This window comes from Protopterus annectens, chromosome 5.part0, assembly GCF_019279795.1.
Source record: "Protopterus annectens isolate FY-2018-M chromosome 5.part0, PAN1.0, whole genome shotgun sequence".
Lineage (NCBI taxonomy): Eukaryota > Metazoa > Chordata > Ceratodontiformes > Protopteridae > Protopterus > Protopterus annectens.
Window position 1 is genome coordinate 1,247,670,741 of NC_056735.1, and position 19,752 is coordinate 1,247,690,492.

Below are 19,752 nucleotides of genomic sequence, written 5' to 3' on the forward strand. Positions count from 1 at the left end.
GTTTCCAATCCATGGATTTAAGTTGCACTTGAAAATGGCCAGGGATGAACTTTGCTTTCTATGAATGCAGAATCTGTTCCACAGCAGCGGTATCCAGAGAAATATACCTGCCCCTCCAAAGCGTTCTGCTGAAACTGCAGAAGAGGTTCTGATCCCTAGACAAAGTATTTATGATGGCATTTGACCCAAAGGATACAATAATGCACTTTCTGGGATTCAGCTTCAGTCTATAATTATTTTTACATCAGTTATTAATTTGAGACAAACCTTCCTGCAGAACAGCTAAGTCATTTGATGATTCAATGACTACTCATCATCTGCAAATTTAGTCAGCCAGATCAGCTTGGTATTGCCTTTTAGTTCAGAAAAGTAAATGCCAAAACAGAGAGGTCCCAACACAGAATCCTGGGAGACTCCGCTGGGACTGGTCTCTTTGTGGAGGTAACTTCCCCTGTTTTGATTATCAGGTGACCACTAAAACACTACAGTGAAAGCAACCAAACGAATAATGAGAAGAGAGCTTACGAGTCCTGCTCATTGGATGCCAGATAGCTACCATCAACTAGAAAACAAGTGAAAAAAACGGACCTTCCAAGGCCAGAAATATATCATAAACACTGTCTGTGAATCTGGTTCACTGTGCATGAAATAATTCCTCAGACACATCTTGACATGCATCCCTGGTCTTGTTCAAAGGGGGGGGGGGGGTGCTTCCTCAGTTAAGTTCACAGTTAGCAGTATGTGGCAAGTGAGTACACAAACTCTCCACTAGAAGAAGATATTACCACATGCAAATGTCTGCAGGCAACTAAGACTGCAATCACCTACAGGAAAGTGAATACTTTAGTGGCAGCTTGTCCTCATGATCTCCGACTTCGCTCTAGTGATGATCTAGTCATACAGAACACATCCTACAAGCAAGCTCTTGTGCCAAGTACCTGATACAATGTCACCAGCTTGCCACCAATAAAAGAGAAAGTACAGTTATGTACACTTACCATAAATTTGGATGTTCGAGTGTATTCACTGTTGCAGTCATTACATTTGGGTTATCTGCCTGCAGGTATCCCTCAGCTGGTCTGAATATCAAAGTCTTGGGTCCTGCATTGGATGCTGTCTCTTCTTCCATGACGTCAGGTTGTAAGTGGTATAAAGCATGCAGCAGACGCCATTACATCAGTTTTTCTTGTCCCAGATATCAGGTGCCCCCAAAATGGAAAGCAATTATATATCTAAGGTTACACCGCCAACAAAAAGCAAATACACCAGAAAGCTGAAATACGGTAAACAAGAAGAAAGGTATGGTCAAGAAAAGTCAGGGGGCTGGAGGGAGGGTAACCAGGACTGCAACAGTGAATACACTCGAACATCTACATTTATGGCAATTGTACACAACTGTACTATGCTCTTCATGTTTCACTGTTGCAGTCATTACATTTGGGTAGATTCCCAAAGCTAAGGAAGGGAGGAGGCAGTCAGAGAGCATTATGACCAGCTATTAAGCCCTGCAAGACTGCAGTGGCAAAACCAGCTCTGGATTTAGAAAAAAAATAAGCAAGTGGTAATGCTTGGTGAAGGTATGTACAGAGCTCCAGGTAGCAGCTTCTAGGATGTCCCTGGTAGGGACACCTCTGAGAAAGGCTGTAGAGGTAGATGCAGCCCTGGTGGAATGTGATCTTATCCCCTGTGGGGTAGGTTTTCCATGGCGCTTACTGCAGAAATGAATGCAATGGCCTATCCACTTAGAAATGGTTTGCTTTGAAATGGCCTTCCCCTCTGCCCCTGCAGCAAAGGCAACCAGCAGCTGTTCAGTTTTTCTGAGAGGCTTAGTCCTGTCCAAATAAAATCTAAGTTGTCTGCACAAGTCCAAAGAGTGCAGTATTCATTCTCCTTTGTTCTGTGGATTAGGAAAGAAGGTTGGCAAATGAATGGACCGATTAAAGGCCACACTGGATACCACCTTGGGCATAAAGAAAGGGTTGGTCCTGAGTGACACCCTGTCTACATGGAAGATGATGAAGGGCTCCACTGCCATGAGGGCCTGTAATTCAGACACTCTTCATGCTGAAGTGAAGGAAGGCTGTTTTCAAAGAAAGGAATTTTAACTTTGCAGTTGCAGCTGGCTCAAAAGGAGGTAGAGTGATCTTTTCCAATACAAAGTTAAGGTCCCAGGCTGGAGTAGGGGCTCTCCTGGGTGGTCTTAAATTTTTGGCCCCTCTGAGGAATTGTTTCAGCAGGGGGTGAGAGAAGAGGGGTGGCTCAGTATTATAATGTGCTGAAATGGCTGAGCCATGAATTTTAAAAGATGAGAAGGAAAGGCCCTTGTGGAGCATCTCTGTTAAGTATTGAAGAATATGCGGTAAGCTGGGCACTGTTGTACCCACCCCTGAGTCTGGCTCCAGGAACAGTATCTTTTCCACTTTTCAGCATAAGATTTTCTAGTACTAGGCCTCCTTGCCTCCAGAATGACTTCTAGCACCTGCTTACTGAGGGATGTATTGGAGAGTTCAAGTAATTAGCCAGGCTGCAAGGTTCAGGGTTTGAAGCTGGGGGTGCAGAATCTGCCATCCTTCTAGGACTGCAGAGAAGGGGTCTGAGGCAGGTGCCATGGTTCCAGCAGTGACATACTGCGCAAGAGGGGATACCAGTGTTGGTGTGGCCAGTCTGGAGCAATCAGTATTGTCCTTGGTTTGTCCTGTTTGATCTTTAGCAGAACGTTCGAGAGGAGAGGCAGAGGGGGAAAGGCATAATCTGAGAGGCTTTCCCAGGTGAAGGACAAGGCATTCACTTTCCAAGCTTGTCTGTGGGAAGTTCTTGTGCAGAGTTTGTTTAATTGGTAGCAGTGAGGGGAGGCAGACAGGTCTATATCTGGGTTCCCCCATTTGTTTCTCAAAATGTTGAGTATCTTTGGTTCCAGTTTCCACTCGTGTGGGTCCATGAGATGTCTGCTTAGGTCATCTGCCAGTGAATTTAGCTCGCCTGGCAGGAATTGAGCTTGTAGGTGCACTTGGTAGCTCAAGGTTGTGTTCCACAGAGCCATGGCTAGTCTGCAGAGTGGGTATGAGTGGGTTCCCCCCTGCTTGTTTATGTACCACATAACAGTGGTGTTGTCTGTCTTTACCAATAATTGTCCTGGAAGAATGTTGTCCTTGAAGGCTGTCAGAGAATTCTGTACAGCTAACATTTCTTTTTGATTGATATGCAGCTGCATTTGACTCTGGTTCCATTTGCCCTGAATGCACTGCCCTGCCAAGTGAGCCCCCCATGCATAGTCTGCTGTGTCTGTTGTTAGGGTTTGGGCAACAGGGGGTAGAGTGAACAGCAGTCCCTTGTGGTAGCAAGCCTCTGCCCATGAAAATAACTCTGTCTTTATACAAAGAAGGATAGGAATCATTGATTCCAGGTCCTGAGAATGTTGACACAATAGGCTTTTTAGATACCATTGTAGTTTCCTCATATGCAGTCTTGCATATGGAATTAGTAGGATGCAAGGGGCCATGAACCCCAGGGCTTGCAGGATTTTCCTTGCAGATAACGGAGTCTTTGTCACCAGTAGTTTGAAGTAGGCTGTCAAATAAACTTGTTTCTCTGGCGTGAGGTAAGCCATCTGGGAAGTTGTGTTCAAGCTTTCTCCCAGGCATACAATCTGTTGGCAGGGTACTAGATGAGATTTCTTTTCATTTATGGTGTACCCCAGTGAGGTTAGCAGTTTCTTTACAAATGCCAGATGATTTAGTAACATGTCCTGGCTTTCTGCCTGAATTAGACAATCATCCAGATATGGGTATATTTGAATATTTCTTTGCCTGCAAAATGCAATGATTGGAGCTAGGCACTTTGTGAATACCCTGGGTACGGTAGATAAGCCAAAGAGAAGTGCAGAGAAAGTACAGTAGTGTACACTTACCATAAATGTAGATGTTCGAGTGCATTCACTGCTGAAGTCATCACATTTGGGTTATCTGCTTGCAGTAGCCCTCAGTCGGCCTGATTAACAAAGTCTTGGGTCCTACGTCAGTTGCTGTCTCCTCTTCCATGACGTTAGGTAGTCAGGGGTATAAAACATGCAGCCGACATCATTATAACAGTTTTTCTTGCCCCAGATGTCAGGTGCCCCCCTAATGGGAAGCATTTAAATTTATAAATATACAAGGTTATACCTCCAAACAAAAAGCAAATACACCAAAAAGCTTTTAAGCATTGTAAAGGAGAGAAGAGGTATAGCCAAAATAAGTCAGGGGGCTGGAGGGAGGGTAACCAGGACTGCAGCAGTGAATACACTCTAACATCTACATTTATGGTAAGTGTACACAACTGTACTTTGTTCTTCGTGTTTCACTGTTGCAGTCATCACATTTGGGTAGATTTCCAAAGCTAAGGATGGGAGGAGGAATTTAGATGGCATAAAGACCAACTATAAGGCCCTACAAGACTGAAGTGGCAAAGCCAGCTCCGGATTTAGAGAAAACTGGAAAATGATAATGCTAGGTGAAAGTATGTACAGAACTCTAGGTAGCAGCTTCTAGGGTGTCCCTGACAGGTACGCCTCTGAGAAAGGCTGTAGAGGTAGACAGATGTAGCCCTGGTTGAGTGGGGTCTGATCCCCTGTGGGATAGGTTTTCCATGGTGCTTATAGCAAAAATTAATGCAATGGCCTATCCATTTGGAGATGGTTTGCCCTGAAATAGCTTTCCCCTCTGTCCCTGCATCAAATGTCACCAGCAGTTATTCAGATTTCCTTTGAGGTTTAGTCCTTTCCAAGTAGAATCTAAGTTGTCTGTGCACATCTAAGGGAGTGCAGTACCCGTTCCCCTTTGTTCTGTGGATTAGAAAAGAAGGTTGGCAAATGAATGGACTGATTAAGGGCCACACTGGATACCACCTTTGGCATGAAAGAGGGATTGGCCCTGATGGACACCCTGTCCGCATGAAAGATGATGAAAGGCTCCACTGCCACAAGGGCCTGTAATTCAGATACCCTTCTTGCTGAAGTGATTGCTAAAAGGAAGGCTGTTTTCCAAGAAAGGAATTTTAAATCTACAGTAGCAGCTGGCTCAAAAAGAGGAAGGGTGAGTTTCTCCAATACAAAATTAAGGTCCCAGGCTGGAGTTGGAGCTCTACTAGGTGGTCTTAAATTTTTGGCCCCTCTGAGGAACTGCTTGAGCAGTGGATGAGAGAAGAGGGGAGGTTCTGTGTTATAATGAGCTGAAATGGCTGAGGCATTAATCTTTATTAAGGAAAAAGACAGGCCCTTGTGAAGCATCTCAGTTAAGTATTGTAAAATCTGAGGTAAATTGGGTACTGCTGTGCTCATCCCTTGAGACTGGTTCCAGGCACAGAATCTTTTCCTTTTTTCAGCATAAGATTTTCTACTACTAGGCCTCCTTGCCTCTAAAATGATATCCATCACTGGTTTAATGAGGGATGGTAAAGGAGAGATTAGGTAATTAGCCAGGCTGCTAGGTTCAGTGTTTGAAGCTGAGGGTGCAGAATCTGGTTCTCCTGCTGAGACAGCATGGTAGGAGTCTGAGGCAGGTGCCATGGGGCCAACAGTGACACACTGCGCAGGAGGGGGTACCAGTGTTGCCATGGCCAGTCTGGTGCAATCAAAATCGTCCTTGGTTTGTCTTGTTTGATCTTTAGTAGTGCTGTGGAGAGCAGAGGCAAAGGAGGAAAGGCATAAACTGTTATGTTTTTTCCAGCTGAAGGACAGAGCATCCACTTTGGAAGCTTGTCTGTGGGGAGTCCTTCTGCAAAATTTTTCCAATTGACTGTTCCGGGGGCAGGCAAACAGGTCTATATCTGGACTCCCCCATTTGCTTGTCAACATGTTGAAAATCCGTGGTTCCTGTTTCCACTCGTGTGGGTCCATGAGATTTTTGTTCAGTCCGTCTGCCAGTGTATTTAGTTTTCCTGGCAGGAATTCAGCTTGTAGATGCACTTGGTAGCTCAAGGCTGTGCTCCACAATGCCACGGCTAGTCTGCAGAGGGAGTAAGGATTTGTACCCCCCTGCTTGTTTATGTACCACATAACAGTGGTGTTGTCCGTCTTTACCATTAATTGTCCTGGAAGAATGTGGTCCCTGAAGGCTGTCAGAGCATTTTGTACAGCTAACATTTCTTTTAGATTGATGTGCAGGTGCATTTGACCTGGGTTCCGTTTGCCCTGAATGCACTTCCCTGCCAGGTGCACCCCCCCCCCCATGCATAGTCTGATGCGTCTGTTGTTAGGGTTTGGGCGGCAGGGGGTAGTGTAAATGGTAGTCCCTAGTTTTAGTAGTAGGCCTCTGCCCACCAAAGGAGCTCTAGGCGTAGGCAAGGTATGATAGAAATCATTGCTTCTAGATCCTGAGAGTGTTGATACCATAGGCTTGTTAGATACCATTGTAGTTTCCTCATATGCAGTCTTGCATATGGAATATACCAAAAGGCCTCTTAGATCATCAAGCACACTACAACTAGCAGTCACCAACAGCTACAAAAGCTTTGGAGATGCACTATATAGTAGTTCAGTGGCTAAAAAATGGAACTCTGTCGCTATTAGCATTCAAAACACATCATCCAAAGCCTCCTTTAAAGACCTCATCAGGCAACATCTCAAGCAAAGTTGGCAGTGCCATGATTGCTCCCCAGGCTAGTAAAAGCGGATAACATATACATACTAAATCTAGAGCACTTGATAATAGTTTTCAATCTTACTCACAAACACTGGCTAATCAACAATGTATGTACTATACCTGTGTACTATGTATGTATTCTACCTATGTTCCAAATTTCAGCTGTACACCACAAATCTATTAATTACCTTTATTTTTAAAATTAATATTTTTTTGTTTGTTCTCTCGACTATAACTGTTTATGTGCCGCATACCACTGTAAAAACATGTCTCTTGTAATTTGTGTGTACACTGATCATGTCTAAATAACTAAATGTGTCTGTAATTTTTCTTTGCGGAGCTTTTCTCCCCAGGCCTCTGCTGAAAAAGGTTCTTTTCGGCTCAGAAAGACACCCCCGGTTAACAAATGTAAAATAAAAATAAATAAAATAAATTAGAAGAATGCAGGAGGCCATTAACCCCAAGGCTTGTAGTAATTGCCTTGCAGATAGCAGGGTTTTTGTGGCCACTTGTATGAAGTAGGTTGTCAAGTGAATTTGTTTCTCTGGTGTGAGGAAAGCCATCTGGGAAGTTGTATTCAAGCTTGCTCCCAGGAATGTAATTTGTTGACAGGTACCAGGTGTGATTTCTTTTCATTTATGGTGTACCCCAGACAAGTTAGCACCCCTTGCACAAAAGCCAGAGGATTCAAATGTATGTCCTGGTTTTCCGCCTGAGTTAGACAATCGTCCAGGTATGGGTATATTTGAATATTTCTTTGCCTGCAAAATGCAATTACTGGAGCTAGGCATTTTGTGAATACCCAGGGCGCAGTTGATAATGCAAAGGGCAGTGCAGAGAACTGATAAGTGAGTGTAGCCTGCTTTGAAGCGTAGGTATCTTCTGCAAGATTCCTTGATTGGGATGTGCAGGTATGCCTCTTTTAAATCTAGTGTTGCCAACCAGGCATCTTTGCCTAGCATAGGAAGCAATTGGTGAAGAGTCAGCACCTTGAATTTTGGAATCACCAAAAAGGTGTTTAGAGCAGACAGGTCCAGGACAGGATGCCATGAATTGTCTTTTCTGGGTACCAGGAAAAGTCTCAAGTAGAAACCCTGTCCCTTTTCCTCTTCTGGTACCAAATGAATAGCCCCTATGCTTAAAAGACAGAGTACTTGCTTTTTGGGCCTCTGTCCACTGATTTGGAGGTAGATCCGGACAATTGCTTGGAGTTGGTAACGTGTGGAAGTGAAATCTGTATCCTTGGACAATCCCTGGGACACTATATTTAAAACCCATTTGTCCTGGGTAATGAGTCCCCAGATTTGGGATGATTTGCATGTAGTGCAATCTTTCCACCCAAAGGGGCAGTCAGTTGAGAAGTGCTTGGAAGTTTTAAAAATAAGTCAATGAGACAGCTTACTATAGGGGAGAGTTTTATTACGCCCAGATTTGGAAGTGGAGCCCCCCCCCCCCCACTGCTTAGTCCTGTGCGTACCCTGGGACTGAAGCCTGGATGCTCTGCTGAATCTGGGTTTGGACTGAGAAGGTCTGGAAGAGACATGAAAGGACCAGTTCTTAGAAGGCCAATGCCTACTAAATCTCGGAGGTTGCACTTGTAAGACATCTTTAATGGTTGGCATAGATTTAGATTTTTCCTCCATCTTTTTAAGAACTTCTTCTGCCTTGTTCCCAAACAGGTGGTCCTGATTTAAGGGAGCATCCAGTAATTTCGCTTTAACATAATCTGGCAAGGATTGCTCCTTAAGCCACACATGCCTTCTAAGCACAGACCCAGTTACAGCAGCCCTGCAAGATGCCTCTAGTGAATCAAAACCACGTTGCAACGTATATTTACCAACTTGTTCAGCAGAATGCATTAAATCCTGTAAATCCTCATTTTCAGCAAAGTCAGGAATCATCATTTTCTGTTTAAGCAATCCAATAATATGCTGCTGATACTTTAACATATGAAACTGGAAATTCAAGGCCCTAATGGCCAAAGTTGCAGAAGTGTACAACTTCTTACTCCATCTATCCAGCGTCCTGGAGTCACTGTCAGAGGGGGTAGGATTTTTGGCAGTAGTAGCTATAATGCCCTTGGGTCCCTGTGAAATGGTTTCAGGATCCGCAGTATGATTTTTGAAAAGGAACTTATGATAGTCAGGAACCCTGTAATATCTATCAGGTTTTCTGGGAGCAGGAGGAAGAGAGTCAGGGGCTATGCTAGACTCCGAAAAGGCATCAACAATGTACAGTACAAGAGGTATACCTAAAGGCCTGTGCTGGGGCAGGAGTAAGAAATCCCTAAGCCTCTTTTTATAAGAGAAATCCTGACTTTCCCATTGAAAATGCTCCCCGAGAGTATGCAAGGTTTCACCAAAAGAGAAATCCTCTGGCGGGGGTAGTAGAGAGAATAGAGTTCTCAGCATCAGAATCCTCACAGGAAGATAAGGGTAAATCCTGGTCATCAGAGGAAACAGAAATTTCAGAATCCTGGTGAGAAGTATCATAAGCAAACTCAGTCCTAGGTCTCTTAGTGGGTGAAGGCTGGCTTCCCCTAATTAAAGTAATAAGGTCTTCAGCCATTCCTATCATTTGTTTTTTAGGCATATGGGCCTGACCATGTGGTTTGGATGTCGGTTTTCAAGGCGTGGGTCGAGTTTTAGGCCTTGAAGAAGATGGCGTTGGTTTGTAATGCACGTCAGTAGGCCTGAATACACCCTCAGAAGCTGATGCATGCACAGCAGCACCGGACCCATCCAAGGTAGAGACATCCGCAGGTTCCATAGTCGAAGAAACATCTTGCAACATACTGGACTCCGAATGGGTCTCAGTAGAGGCCTGCGAATCTGAAGTAGCGGGTATCAGGGGCTGCAAAAGCGCCTGAGTACCGGCGAACTGGCGACTAGCTTAACAGAAGCGTCATTGGCAGCTTTGGACTTATGCGGTCTGTCTCTGACTTTATCTTTACTTTTTTTGAAATGTCGGTAGTCAAATGGCTTACCGAAGCCATTTCTGGATAATTAAACAGAGTACTGAAATAGTTTGATGCAAAAATGAACTGACGATGAATAGTTCGAGGATTGAATAAGGCACAAAACCGACTGCGAGGGACGTCGTGGTCTGGGCCTAGGCAAGGAATGCAGTACAAATGAAAATCTTTATGAGGTATTTTCTTTCCACAGGTAATACAATTAACTTTTACTGACATCGATTTAGAGCAAGAAAAAGGATCCCCAATGGGGTACTTAGCTTTTTTGAAGACTTCGGTTCTGAAGCTCGAATACGAAAATTTCAGGAGTCTGCCGACCAGCACTTGCGAAGTGCTTCTGCTTCGGGCAGTGTGTGACAAGAAAGACTGATGTCATGGCGTCGGCTGCATGCTTTATACCCCTGAAGACCTGATGTCATGGAAGAAGAGACAGCATCTGACGCAGGACCCAAGACTTTGATATTCAGGCCGGCTAAGGTCTATCTGCAGGCAGATAACTCAAATGTAATGACTGCAACAGTGAAACACGAAGAACATCCTGCAACTTCTGTCAGTAACACCTATGTTTCCATGGCACCAAAGTCAAAGCACAGATAATGATTTAGCCAGCCTTAAGTACTGGGAGTTCAATGGCACTGGAAGAGAGAGCATGGGAAGGAAAAGACTGAAAATATGATGCCTGATAACCTGTCCTCGGAGGCAAGTTGAGGAATATGTCGTGAGGCACAACTCCTGGTAATATATCACAAGGGGATTGCATAACCAGTGGGAGTTATCAGCTCAACAGGGAAGGCAGCACAGTCAAAGGCTATATCACTTGTCATAGTGACTAATATTTTCACACTACACCCTCTGCATAACCCTCCACTGAGGGTTTACATAGCAACACAAACAAACCTTAAGGCAACAAACCAAAAATCCCCTGGTGACTGCCAGAATAATGACTGCCTCTCTGGACAGCAGCAGTGAAACACAGTTGGCAGGTGCTGGGAGTCATGATTCTGAACATGTAAAAGAGCTGCCCAAAGTGCTAGCAGATTCTGTACCCTTCTGAAGTTTGCTTGGATCCTTCAAATTTATTTAACATTTGTTGACCGGGTTTGTCTGACTGAGCTGAAGAGCCCTTTTTCAGCAGAGGCCCGGGGAGACAAGTTCCAACATATTATACAATTTTCATTATAAATTAGCATTAAACAGCAATGTTACAGGATTATTACAAGGCATTAAGTAGCAATACAATGTTATACAGTGTCAAAAATCAGGAGTATAGTATAGCTCTTTCAAGATGTATAAAAAGAAATGTCATTAAGATGAATACAGTTTTTGGGGTAAGTGGTTACAAAAACCTAGTTTTATCATAATGTAGTTGAATGAAGGCAAGATAATTACAATAGAATGTTTTTCTGAGTCATTTGCTAAATAGGTTTTAGAAGATAGTAGAAAGAGTAGTCAAGGAAGATAAGAAAGCGCTAGTGAGAAGAGTGAGTTAAAGGCTAAAAGTAGATTAAGGTATGGGAAAGTAGGGGATGTTTAAGGAGGGAGAGTGCAATGGCAGGACCCGTGACTTGTAAAGTGCTCTTTGGTGGCTGCCAAATTGTTTAGGATATGCAAGAGTCCTGATTTCTAGTGGGAGCCTATTCCAGGCAATAGTGGGGTGACAGCTGTACATGTTACGTCCAAATTTAGACTTGGGTTTTCAGATTTGTAGTAGGTCTTGATTAGAGCTTCGGAGAGACCTGGAGGGAGAATAAAGGGAGATGAGAGGGGATAGTGCTTGGCAGTAGGAAGGCTGGTATAGGATAGAATGGATGATTTGGAGTAAGTGAGAGGAAGCTGGGGGTAAATCAAGTCAGTTTAGGTGTTTTAGAGAGAGACAGTGATGGGATTTTTAGATTTGTTAGGCAGCAAATCTAGCTACCTTGTTGTAGGTAGATGATGAATTGATGCATTGTAATTGCTGCATTGACAAATGCTGCATTGTAGAAGGATAATCAAATAGCATGAATGACTAGAAAGAAATGGGGATTGCAAAGTTTGGTGAAACTGGATACATTCATGCAAGAAAACCCTAGTTAAGAGATGCAGGCATGTATCCTCAAAATGCAGAACCTCATGAAAGGCAGGAGGCAGCTGCTTTCAGGGCTGTTAAAAGCACAATCAATGTTAACTAACTCTAGAAGGCTGTTCTAAGCAAGACTACTGGTTTTTCATTCACTAATTTAAGATTTATAATGTAAGCATTGCAAAGACAGTCAAATTTCACTTTTGGTGATTAATAAGACATGAAAGAGGCATTATTCATTTATGAAGTTTTAGTAAAGAATGAACTCAAAGCTCTTTACCTCTGTAAGATGATCTAGTGCTGATCGTACAAAATGACTACCTGAGTCAGGTGAAGATGTATGGGATGAAATCTGCACAAAGAAAAATTAGATCTTAATTTCATACTTAATTTTCCATCTTACTTAATTTAGTATTTCAATCATTATATTTTATTTTCCTAAAAGGAAATACATGCACAGCAGTACAGATCCTATTTGACTAAATGCTACCAAACATTAAAGCCTTTGCCAGAAGGCTGATGCATATGGAAGTGGAAAAGGACTGTTCAAATCAAACATTTTACTTTTAATTCAGGATATTTCCTAGCCTTTTCTCCTCCTAACAACTACTCTGGCAGACACCATCGCTTCTGATAAAAGTGCATGGGCTCAAACATTCAACTATTACGATTACCTAAAAATCTTGACTGCCATTCACCACTTTCTGATAAGTCCTACTTCCCATATTTGTGTATTTATATGCATTAAAGACAGGATTATTTCTGAAGTTAATGAATGATGACTTCGTATTCTAACTGGAAGCTTATTCCATATTTCTAGAAGTTGCTGTTTAATGTATTTGTCCAATTACTTTTTATGTTAATATTTTTAATATTCGGTTTCAGGATCTGGTGTTAGCTCCGCCAGCTCTGTGTTCCAGGCATAGACTTTCAAAGGGAACTGGAACACACATTGTCTTTATATATCACAGGCCACATGTAAATAACGTACAACTAGAATATGACAACTCTTCATCTGTACCTGACAGAGAATGAAGTAAGACTACACAAAGGTACCTTATTGTTATGAACACTTCCTTATACAGGGCTCTATATTCCATACATATCCGTGGTACATATTGCAATTCCACATTTTGTCAAATGCAACAGACATATATTATTGTGCAATTTATTAAAATGATTCACAAGTATACATTCATACAACTAACAAATAATCATATCAACAAGTTCTAAAATTGTTTATGTAATTACAAAATTATCTACACTACCATATATAAAACACACCCACAATACAAAAGACACTGAAAATATAGGGTAAGACAAAATAATTACAATAAGAATAAAGAAAGCGGGTTACTCTGTGCATAATAGGCAAAAATCTAAGAAGTGAAATAAATCACTAATCATATTTTTTTTAAATCAGTATGCTAGCATTAGTTTATCAACAGTCATACGTTTTACCAAAATTCTAATTTTGGAGGCTCGAGACTAGATCCAGTGTTCCCTGTATTAATCTCTCAGATGTTTATATAATTTATCAACATTAAAAAAGAGATGAAAACTACGAGGTTTCAATAATTTTCTCTTTCTAGTAATACAAGTTTTTTGCATAAGCCAAAATGATTCACAGTAAAGTCCACAAACATGGAACTTGAGCTCTAAAAGAGCATAAATCCTTACCAATTAATCATTAAAGAAAATTCAGCAGACCACCAGGCTAGAAACTCGTAGCTTTTAATCCATAAAAAAGGTTAGCGCTTTCAGGTAAAAAACCCTTCATCAGACAACAGCATAAAACAGTGAACAGTATTTATTTAAAACACAAGCAACCAATCACAATGCTTAATTAATTTAACAATTAAAATTAAAAGTGAGGTCTACACCTCTTAAGAACAGGCTTTAAAGGCACAATACCATTAAGCCTATCCCTACCCTTGTCACAGGAGATGGATGCATTTACATCTAGATTTGCAGCAAGGGGCTATAACCCGGAAGAAGTGAAAGAAAAAATTCAATGTACCCTTCATTCAAGGGAAAACAGAGCTGCTCCTTGGTACTAAAGCTAAACAGGCTGCATACTGGTGGGTGGAATAGAGTTAGAACTACTGGCAATAACAACAAAAGTAAGGTGAACTTGTACATTAAATATAGTAGTGATGTTAAACAGGTTTGTGAGATAACAAAAGGGAACTGGAGAATTTTATCCTCTGATGATACATTTAGAGAAATAGTAGGGGATACACCTAATTTTGTTTTTAAGAAAAATAAAATTTTAAAGCAGATTTTGTGTGACAAGGGTAAGGAGAGGTTCCTAAGAAAATAGGCACTTTTCCTTGCTATCACTATAAAGCATGTACATTTATTTTTTCAGGACTGCTTTTTACTCATCCTGTTACACATAGGATATATGCAACCAGGTTGTTTGCTACTTGCGATGCGCAAAAAAAGAAGTTATGTCTTACATTCCATCTGTGTTGTTAATATTCATTTATTCATTACTGATGGGTTATCAGTTCCGTCCTCTGAACAGAGCCAGCCTTATACCAATCTCGCGTCAGCCAAAAACTCTCAAGCTAAAATCCTACCCCGAATGCTCTGATTCCCATTACCTCAGATCGAGTTTGAAAGTTGACAGACAAAAGTAGAGGCTACCTCTGGTCATACCGGAGGGGGACAGAGGGTGGGGCAGTAATGAATGAACGAAGATCAACAACACAGATGGAACGTTATGGTAAGACATAACTTCTTTATCTGATGGTGTTAATCTTCGTTCATTCTTTACTGATGGGACAGAGTCCCCAGCTACCTGTATCCCTGGGTGTCTCTCATGGAAGGACATTCCTGAGCACCATGGAGCCAAAAGAAGCTCTACCTCTGGAGGCCAAATCCAATTTACAATGAAGGTTAAAAGTATGAGGTTTGGCCCAAGTCGCAGCTCAGCAAATATCACTGAGGGAAGCCCTAGAATGAAAAGCTGCTGAAGTTGCCACAGACCCAATTTGCTTTCACTCTGTGAGGCCAGGTGATATGTAATGCAATTTCTCAACCATGACGCCAACACCCCAGATTGGAAAAGATATGATAAGTAATCTAAAACCACCGAAACTAGGGCTGAAAAGGGGTCTAATTGTTTATTCACTGCCCATAATAAAAACCTTTTCCATTTACTGAGATAGATTAGTCTGGTGGACAATTTATGAGATGCGATAAGAATATTGTGCACTGGGGATGAGAAGATATCTTGCCTGGCAATCATAGGAAGTGGAGAAACCAAGCTGTCAGCTTCAGGGTTGTTAGGTTGGGGTGAGTCAGATGCTGCGGATGGGATATCAATGTTGGGGATGGACTGAGGATCCATGGTCGATCTAGCAGGTGAGGCCAGAGGAAGGGGAACCAGACTTGAGGCCAATATGGACCAATGAGGATCACTTTGCTTTTCAACTGCCATGCTTTCTTCAGAAAATGGGAGATGAGGGGGAGAGGAGGATAAGCATAAAGTAGAAACGAGGGCCAAGCGTGGACTAGAGCATCTCTCGGTGACTGTCCCTGAAGGGGATCAGGGCAAAATAGTTGTTGCACTTGTAGTTGGTTGGGGAGGTGAATAGGTCACAGCAAGGCTGGCCCCAGCAGTTGAAAAGTTTTGTTGCTATCACAGGGTTGAGGGACCACTCGTGAGGTTGTAGAATGCACCTGCTCAACTTATCCTCTCTCACGTTGGAGTTCCCGGGAATGTGCGTTGCAATTAGAAAGCAGTTGGAAGCTATCGCCCATTGCCATATCATCAAGGCTTCTCTGCATAATGGATAAGATCTGGTGCCCCCTTGCTTGTTGATGTACCAGACCAATGACATGTCTGATTGGATCGCAATAGTCCCTGACAGAAGGATGGAATGGAATGCTTGCAATGCTAATAGCAACTCCCTCAGTTCCAGGACACTGATATGCAAAAGGGCCTCTGTCTCCAACCAGGTGCCTTGGACCGAGTTTCCGTGACATAACCCCCCCACCCCATCAGGGAGGCATCCGTGGTCACTGTGGCATTCGGTTGATAGGGGCGAGACTACTGTTGGGGGTTTCGAGACATACACCAAAGCAAATCTTGCTTGCATTTCTGAGTCACACATCTGAAAAAACAAAGGGTGTTGTAGAGAGTACCACTGAGTGAGGAGCAACCACTGGAGAAGTCTCGTGGAATCTGGCCAGAGGAACAATGGTGATCGAGGCTGCCACTGACCCCAAGAGTTGGAGTATGGACCGAGCAGAAGACTTGTGATGACAGAGCAGCGGCTGAACCAGTTGTCTTATTCTTTAAAGTCTGTGATCCGGAAGAGTTGCTGTGCAATTCTTGGTGTCCAACAGTACCCGGATGAATTCTAAACACTGTGCTGGGTTCGTGTTGGACTACTCCCAGTTTATAGCGATTTCCAGGCATTGTGCTATGAGGTGAGTGTAGTCTAGGGCTTCTTCCAGTACACGCTTGGTGGGGGGCGGTGAGGAGCCAGTCGTCTAGGTATGGAAACGCCTGGAATCCTTGAAGTCGCAGGTGAGCGATGACCACTGCCATGCATTTGGTGAACACTCTGGGGGCTGTAGAGAGACCGAAGGGCAGTGCTTGAAATTGGCAGTGACTGGCTCCTATGCGGAAGCGGAGGTATCTTCTTGAGTGCTTGTCCATTTTTATATGGTAATATGCATCTTGAAGATCTACAGAGCACATCCAATAGTCTTCTTCCAGAAGAGGAAGGATACACTGAACTGTGACCATTCGGAATTTCTCTGTTTTTACAAATTTGTTCAGTGTGCTGAGATCCAGAATCAGTCTCCAGTCCCCCGTCTTTTTTGGCACCAAAAAGAACCTTGAGTAAAAACTGGATCCTATCTGGTCTGGGGGGACCGTTTGCATGAGACTTTTTTGTAGCAGCTTTCGGATTTCGTGTGCTGCTGCTTCATTTTGACTGGGTGGAATGTCTGGTAAGTCACTGGATGAGGCTGGACAGAGATGGAAGGGGATGCGATAGCTTCTGGATATTATCCGTTGTACCCAAGAATCAGTGGTTTTCACCAGTCAGTTGGTTAAAAGGAAAAATGACCTCCGACCGCTTCCAGAGGTGATCAGTCGGGTAAAGCTTCAGGAGCGCTGATAGGGTTGGCCAGAGAAAATCTCTGGAACCCCTGTTTCGTGGACCTCCCCTGCCCCGAAAGGGGTGTCTTCCATTGGAGTTTCCCCCTCTGCCTCTAGGGGAGAACTTGGCACATTAATCATGGAAAGAGCCCTGTGATTTTCTGTGCCATATCTTCCCACTCCTCTGATTTCTGGAGTAGAATTGTTGAGGAGTGGTGTGTCTGACACCAAAGGTAGATAGGGTCTTGCCATCTTGTTCGCATCTTACCAGCGTATTTTTAACTTTAGGGCCAAACAAATAAGCGGCCTTGATGGGGGCGTTCATAAAGGAGTCCGCAAAGGCGCATCCAAGCATGTCGTCTAGTGACTATACCTGCACCTGCTGCGCTAGCCGCTCCTTCTGTTGTATGTGAAATAAGACACATGGAAGAATTGGATATGGATTCTAAGGTCACTATCTGAGAAGCCATGTTGTCATGGACCTCATCAGAAACAGTTCCTGCCAAGGTTTCAGAGAGTTGGTTGATAAGATTCTTCTGGAGCCTTAAGTGTGCCAAACAGTTCAATGACCTTACCACGAAGGTAGATGAAGCAAATGCACGCTTCCCGAGTCTGTCTATCGCCTGGGACCCCTTGTCGGGTGGATGGACAGTCTGCTCTCTCCTGCCAAAGCCTTCCTTGGTTGCAGCCGCCACCACCATGGCATCTACTGGAAGACCTTTTGACCAATGAGGATGCTCAGCTGGGGGAGATACAATCTTGCCAGGCCTCCACGGTACAGATTCCAGGGTGTAAGGAGCCTTCCATGCAAGCTGGACAAGCTCATCGGCCGGCAGGGTAACCCAGGAGGTAGGGGGCCAGGCACGAAAGGCCTGCAAGAATACGGATTCCTCTGAGGAAGGATTGGAGAACTTCCAGTCACCCCTCTGTCTTCGGATTGTGAGGATGTCACCAAAGGACACCTCATCAGAGGATGACATTGGGTGCCCTTCCCCATCAAAGTATCTTCGGTCAAAGACTCTTCAGTGGAGTTCATGTGCTTCCTCTTGCACTAAAACTTGCGTGCTACTTCCTCAGTGGGGAGTTCTGGGGAAGAATGCTAAGAGGGGGTCTCCTGAGGGGGAGAAACCAGAGGCCCTTGTGCCCGGTGTCTAGTGGTTGTGGCTTGTGACAGTTGCAGCACAAAGGGGGGAAGAGGACTCCGACATGGGGTGTTTGCCAGCGGAGGCAATCACCCTCACCATGGCCTAGAAGAACGGACCACCCAAGGAGGGATGGGAGCCAGGAACTGAGCAAGACAACTTCGGAACCGGGATCACTCCCTGCTCCGACGTGCCACCCCCCCCCCCCCCAGACCAGGAGTCTCAAGAGGGCTGTGGAGCATGAGGAACAGAGGATTCCTGGAGCGTGCCATAGAAAAAAATCAGCATTGAACCAAGAATGCTCTCCCCCATGACACAGCCACTAACCTGAGAAGAGCCCAATGCCCAGTGCACCAAGGGCTACAAAGACGACTCCGGCTCCAAAGTGAGGTCCACTATGGGGGTCGGAGGGAGGGAAGCTGCTGTCGGAGGAAGGGGCTTCGATGCTTGCGTGGAAGTCGAAGGAGGAGTGTACGTTGGAGTCTGTGGAGAAATACGTTCACCTGAAAGAGGGAAGGTAGCTTTAGATAGTTGAGAAAGACCCCCTGGCCACAAGCAACTGGTCAACAAGCTGTAACACATCTTGTTAAGAGAGGCTCCTGGTCGACCTCAGAGAAACCTGAAGGCGATTCTGGCTTTCTAAAAAAGGGCTATACTGGCTACCAACAAATGGATCCAAAGAAGGAGAGTACTTGGTCCTTGCTAGTTCGAGTGGTGCAGAGCCTGGAACTGAGGGTGTCTGCACCGAGGTGAATGGTGTCGAGGTAGTCTGAGCCTCTGTGGCTCTGCTCGACAGTAGCACAGGAAAATAATTTTCTTGGGTGGCAGAAGCCAGGGTACCTTTTTGGATGGGCTTGTATAGGCCCCAGGGCCGATAGCTTAGCACCTACCTATGAAGGCAGCACCATAGAAGTCGAAGGTGTCTGCACCGATGAGTACGGTCAAGGAAGGTGTCTGCACCTGTAGTAATGACGGTGCCAAAAAGGACTGCACCAAAGAGCATGTCGGTGCCGAAGGTGTCTGCACCATAGAGGGCAGAATCGTCAAACTCGGGGCCGAAGGAGATTGCACCAATGGTGCTGAAAGAGACTGTACCTGCAGAGATGGTGCTGGTAAAGGCTGCGACGAAACTGTCAGAGTCATAAGTATCTGCACCAGGAACTCCTTTCCCGGTGGAGATAAAGAGGACATAGCTGGAGCAAAAATCAACTGGGGCGGTGCCGTGCCTGGAGCAGAAAGGGTCACAGGTGGCAGCACCGGACTGGAAATTTTTACGTTATGAGTCAACTCCCTGCGATCTCCAGAGGAAGATGAAGTGAGCAACCTCAAGGAGGAAGAACGCCTCTTACGGGGTTTAGCAGGAAGGAGTGAGCCCTCCGACCCAGAGATAGCCTCACAGGAAAGAGTTTTAAGGAGGTCTTTCAGGATTAACTTGTTCGTTCTTTCATTGAGAGTCCTGGTCGAAAAATTTCTACAAATCCCACACGGGGGATCCACTGAAAGGTGGGAGACATTCAAGCAGCAGACACAAGTCATGGCCATCAAAAAGTGGTAACTTACTGCTGCAATATTTACACTGTTTGAAACCAACACTACTTTTTTTGTCCGACATAATGATGTGGAGAAGAACGACAGTACCAAAGAGTTAAGAAGGCTACCTAGAAGGGTAAGACGAGAGAAAGGAAGGATTACCAGCAATGGTAATGAAGAATTACCTCAAATGTAAGAAAAAGGAAAGAAACTATAGGGAGAGAGTCTTAAAGATACGATAGGGTAAAAGTATAGAAATAGTAACTGATTGAAAACTTTTAAAGCACTAACAATATAGAAACATT

At 44.1% G+C, this 19,752-nt stretch overlaps 1 protein-coding gene across 4 annotated transcripts in view; it reads right to left on the reverse strand.

The window, feature by feature from the left end:
* The window catches only part of BBX (BBX high mobility group box domain containing), a 2,705,004-nt gene that overhangs the window by 2,052,111 nt on the left and 633,141 nt on the right, over positions 1 to 19,752 (reverse strand). For all 4 annotated transcript variants that reach the window (XM_044071093.1, XM_044071095.1, XM_044071094.1 and 1 more), the window contains one exon: positions 11,934 to 12,005. In XM_044071093.1, the coding sequence (XP_043927028.1) occupies positions 11,934 to 12,005 (72 nt within the window). The remainder of the gene's footprint in view (positions 1 to 11,933; positions 12,006 to 19,752) is intronic.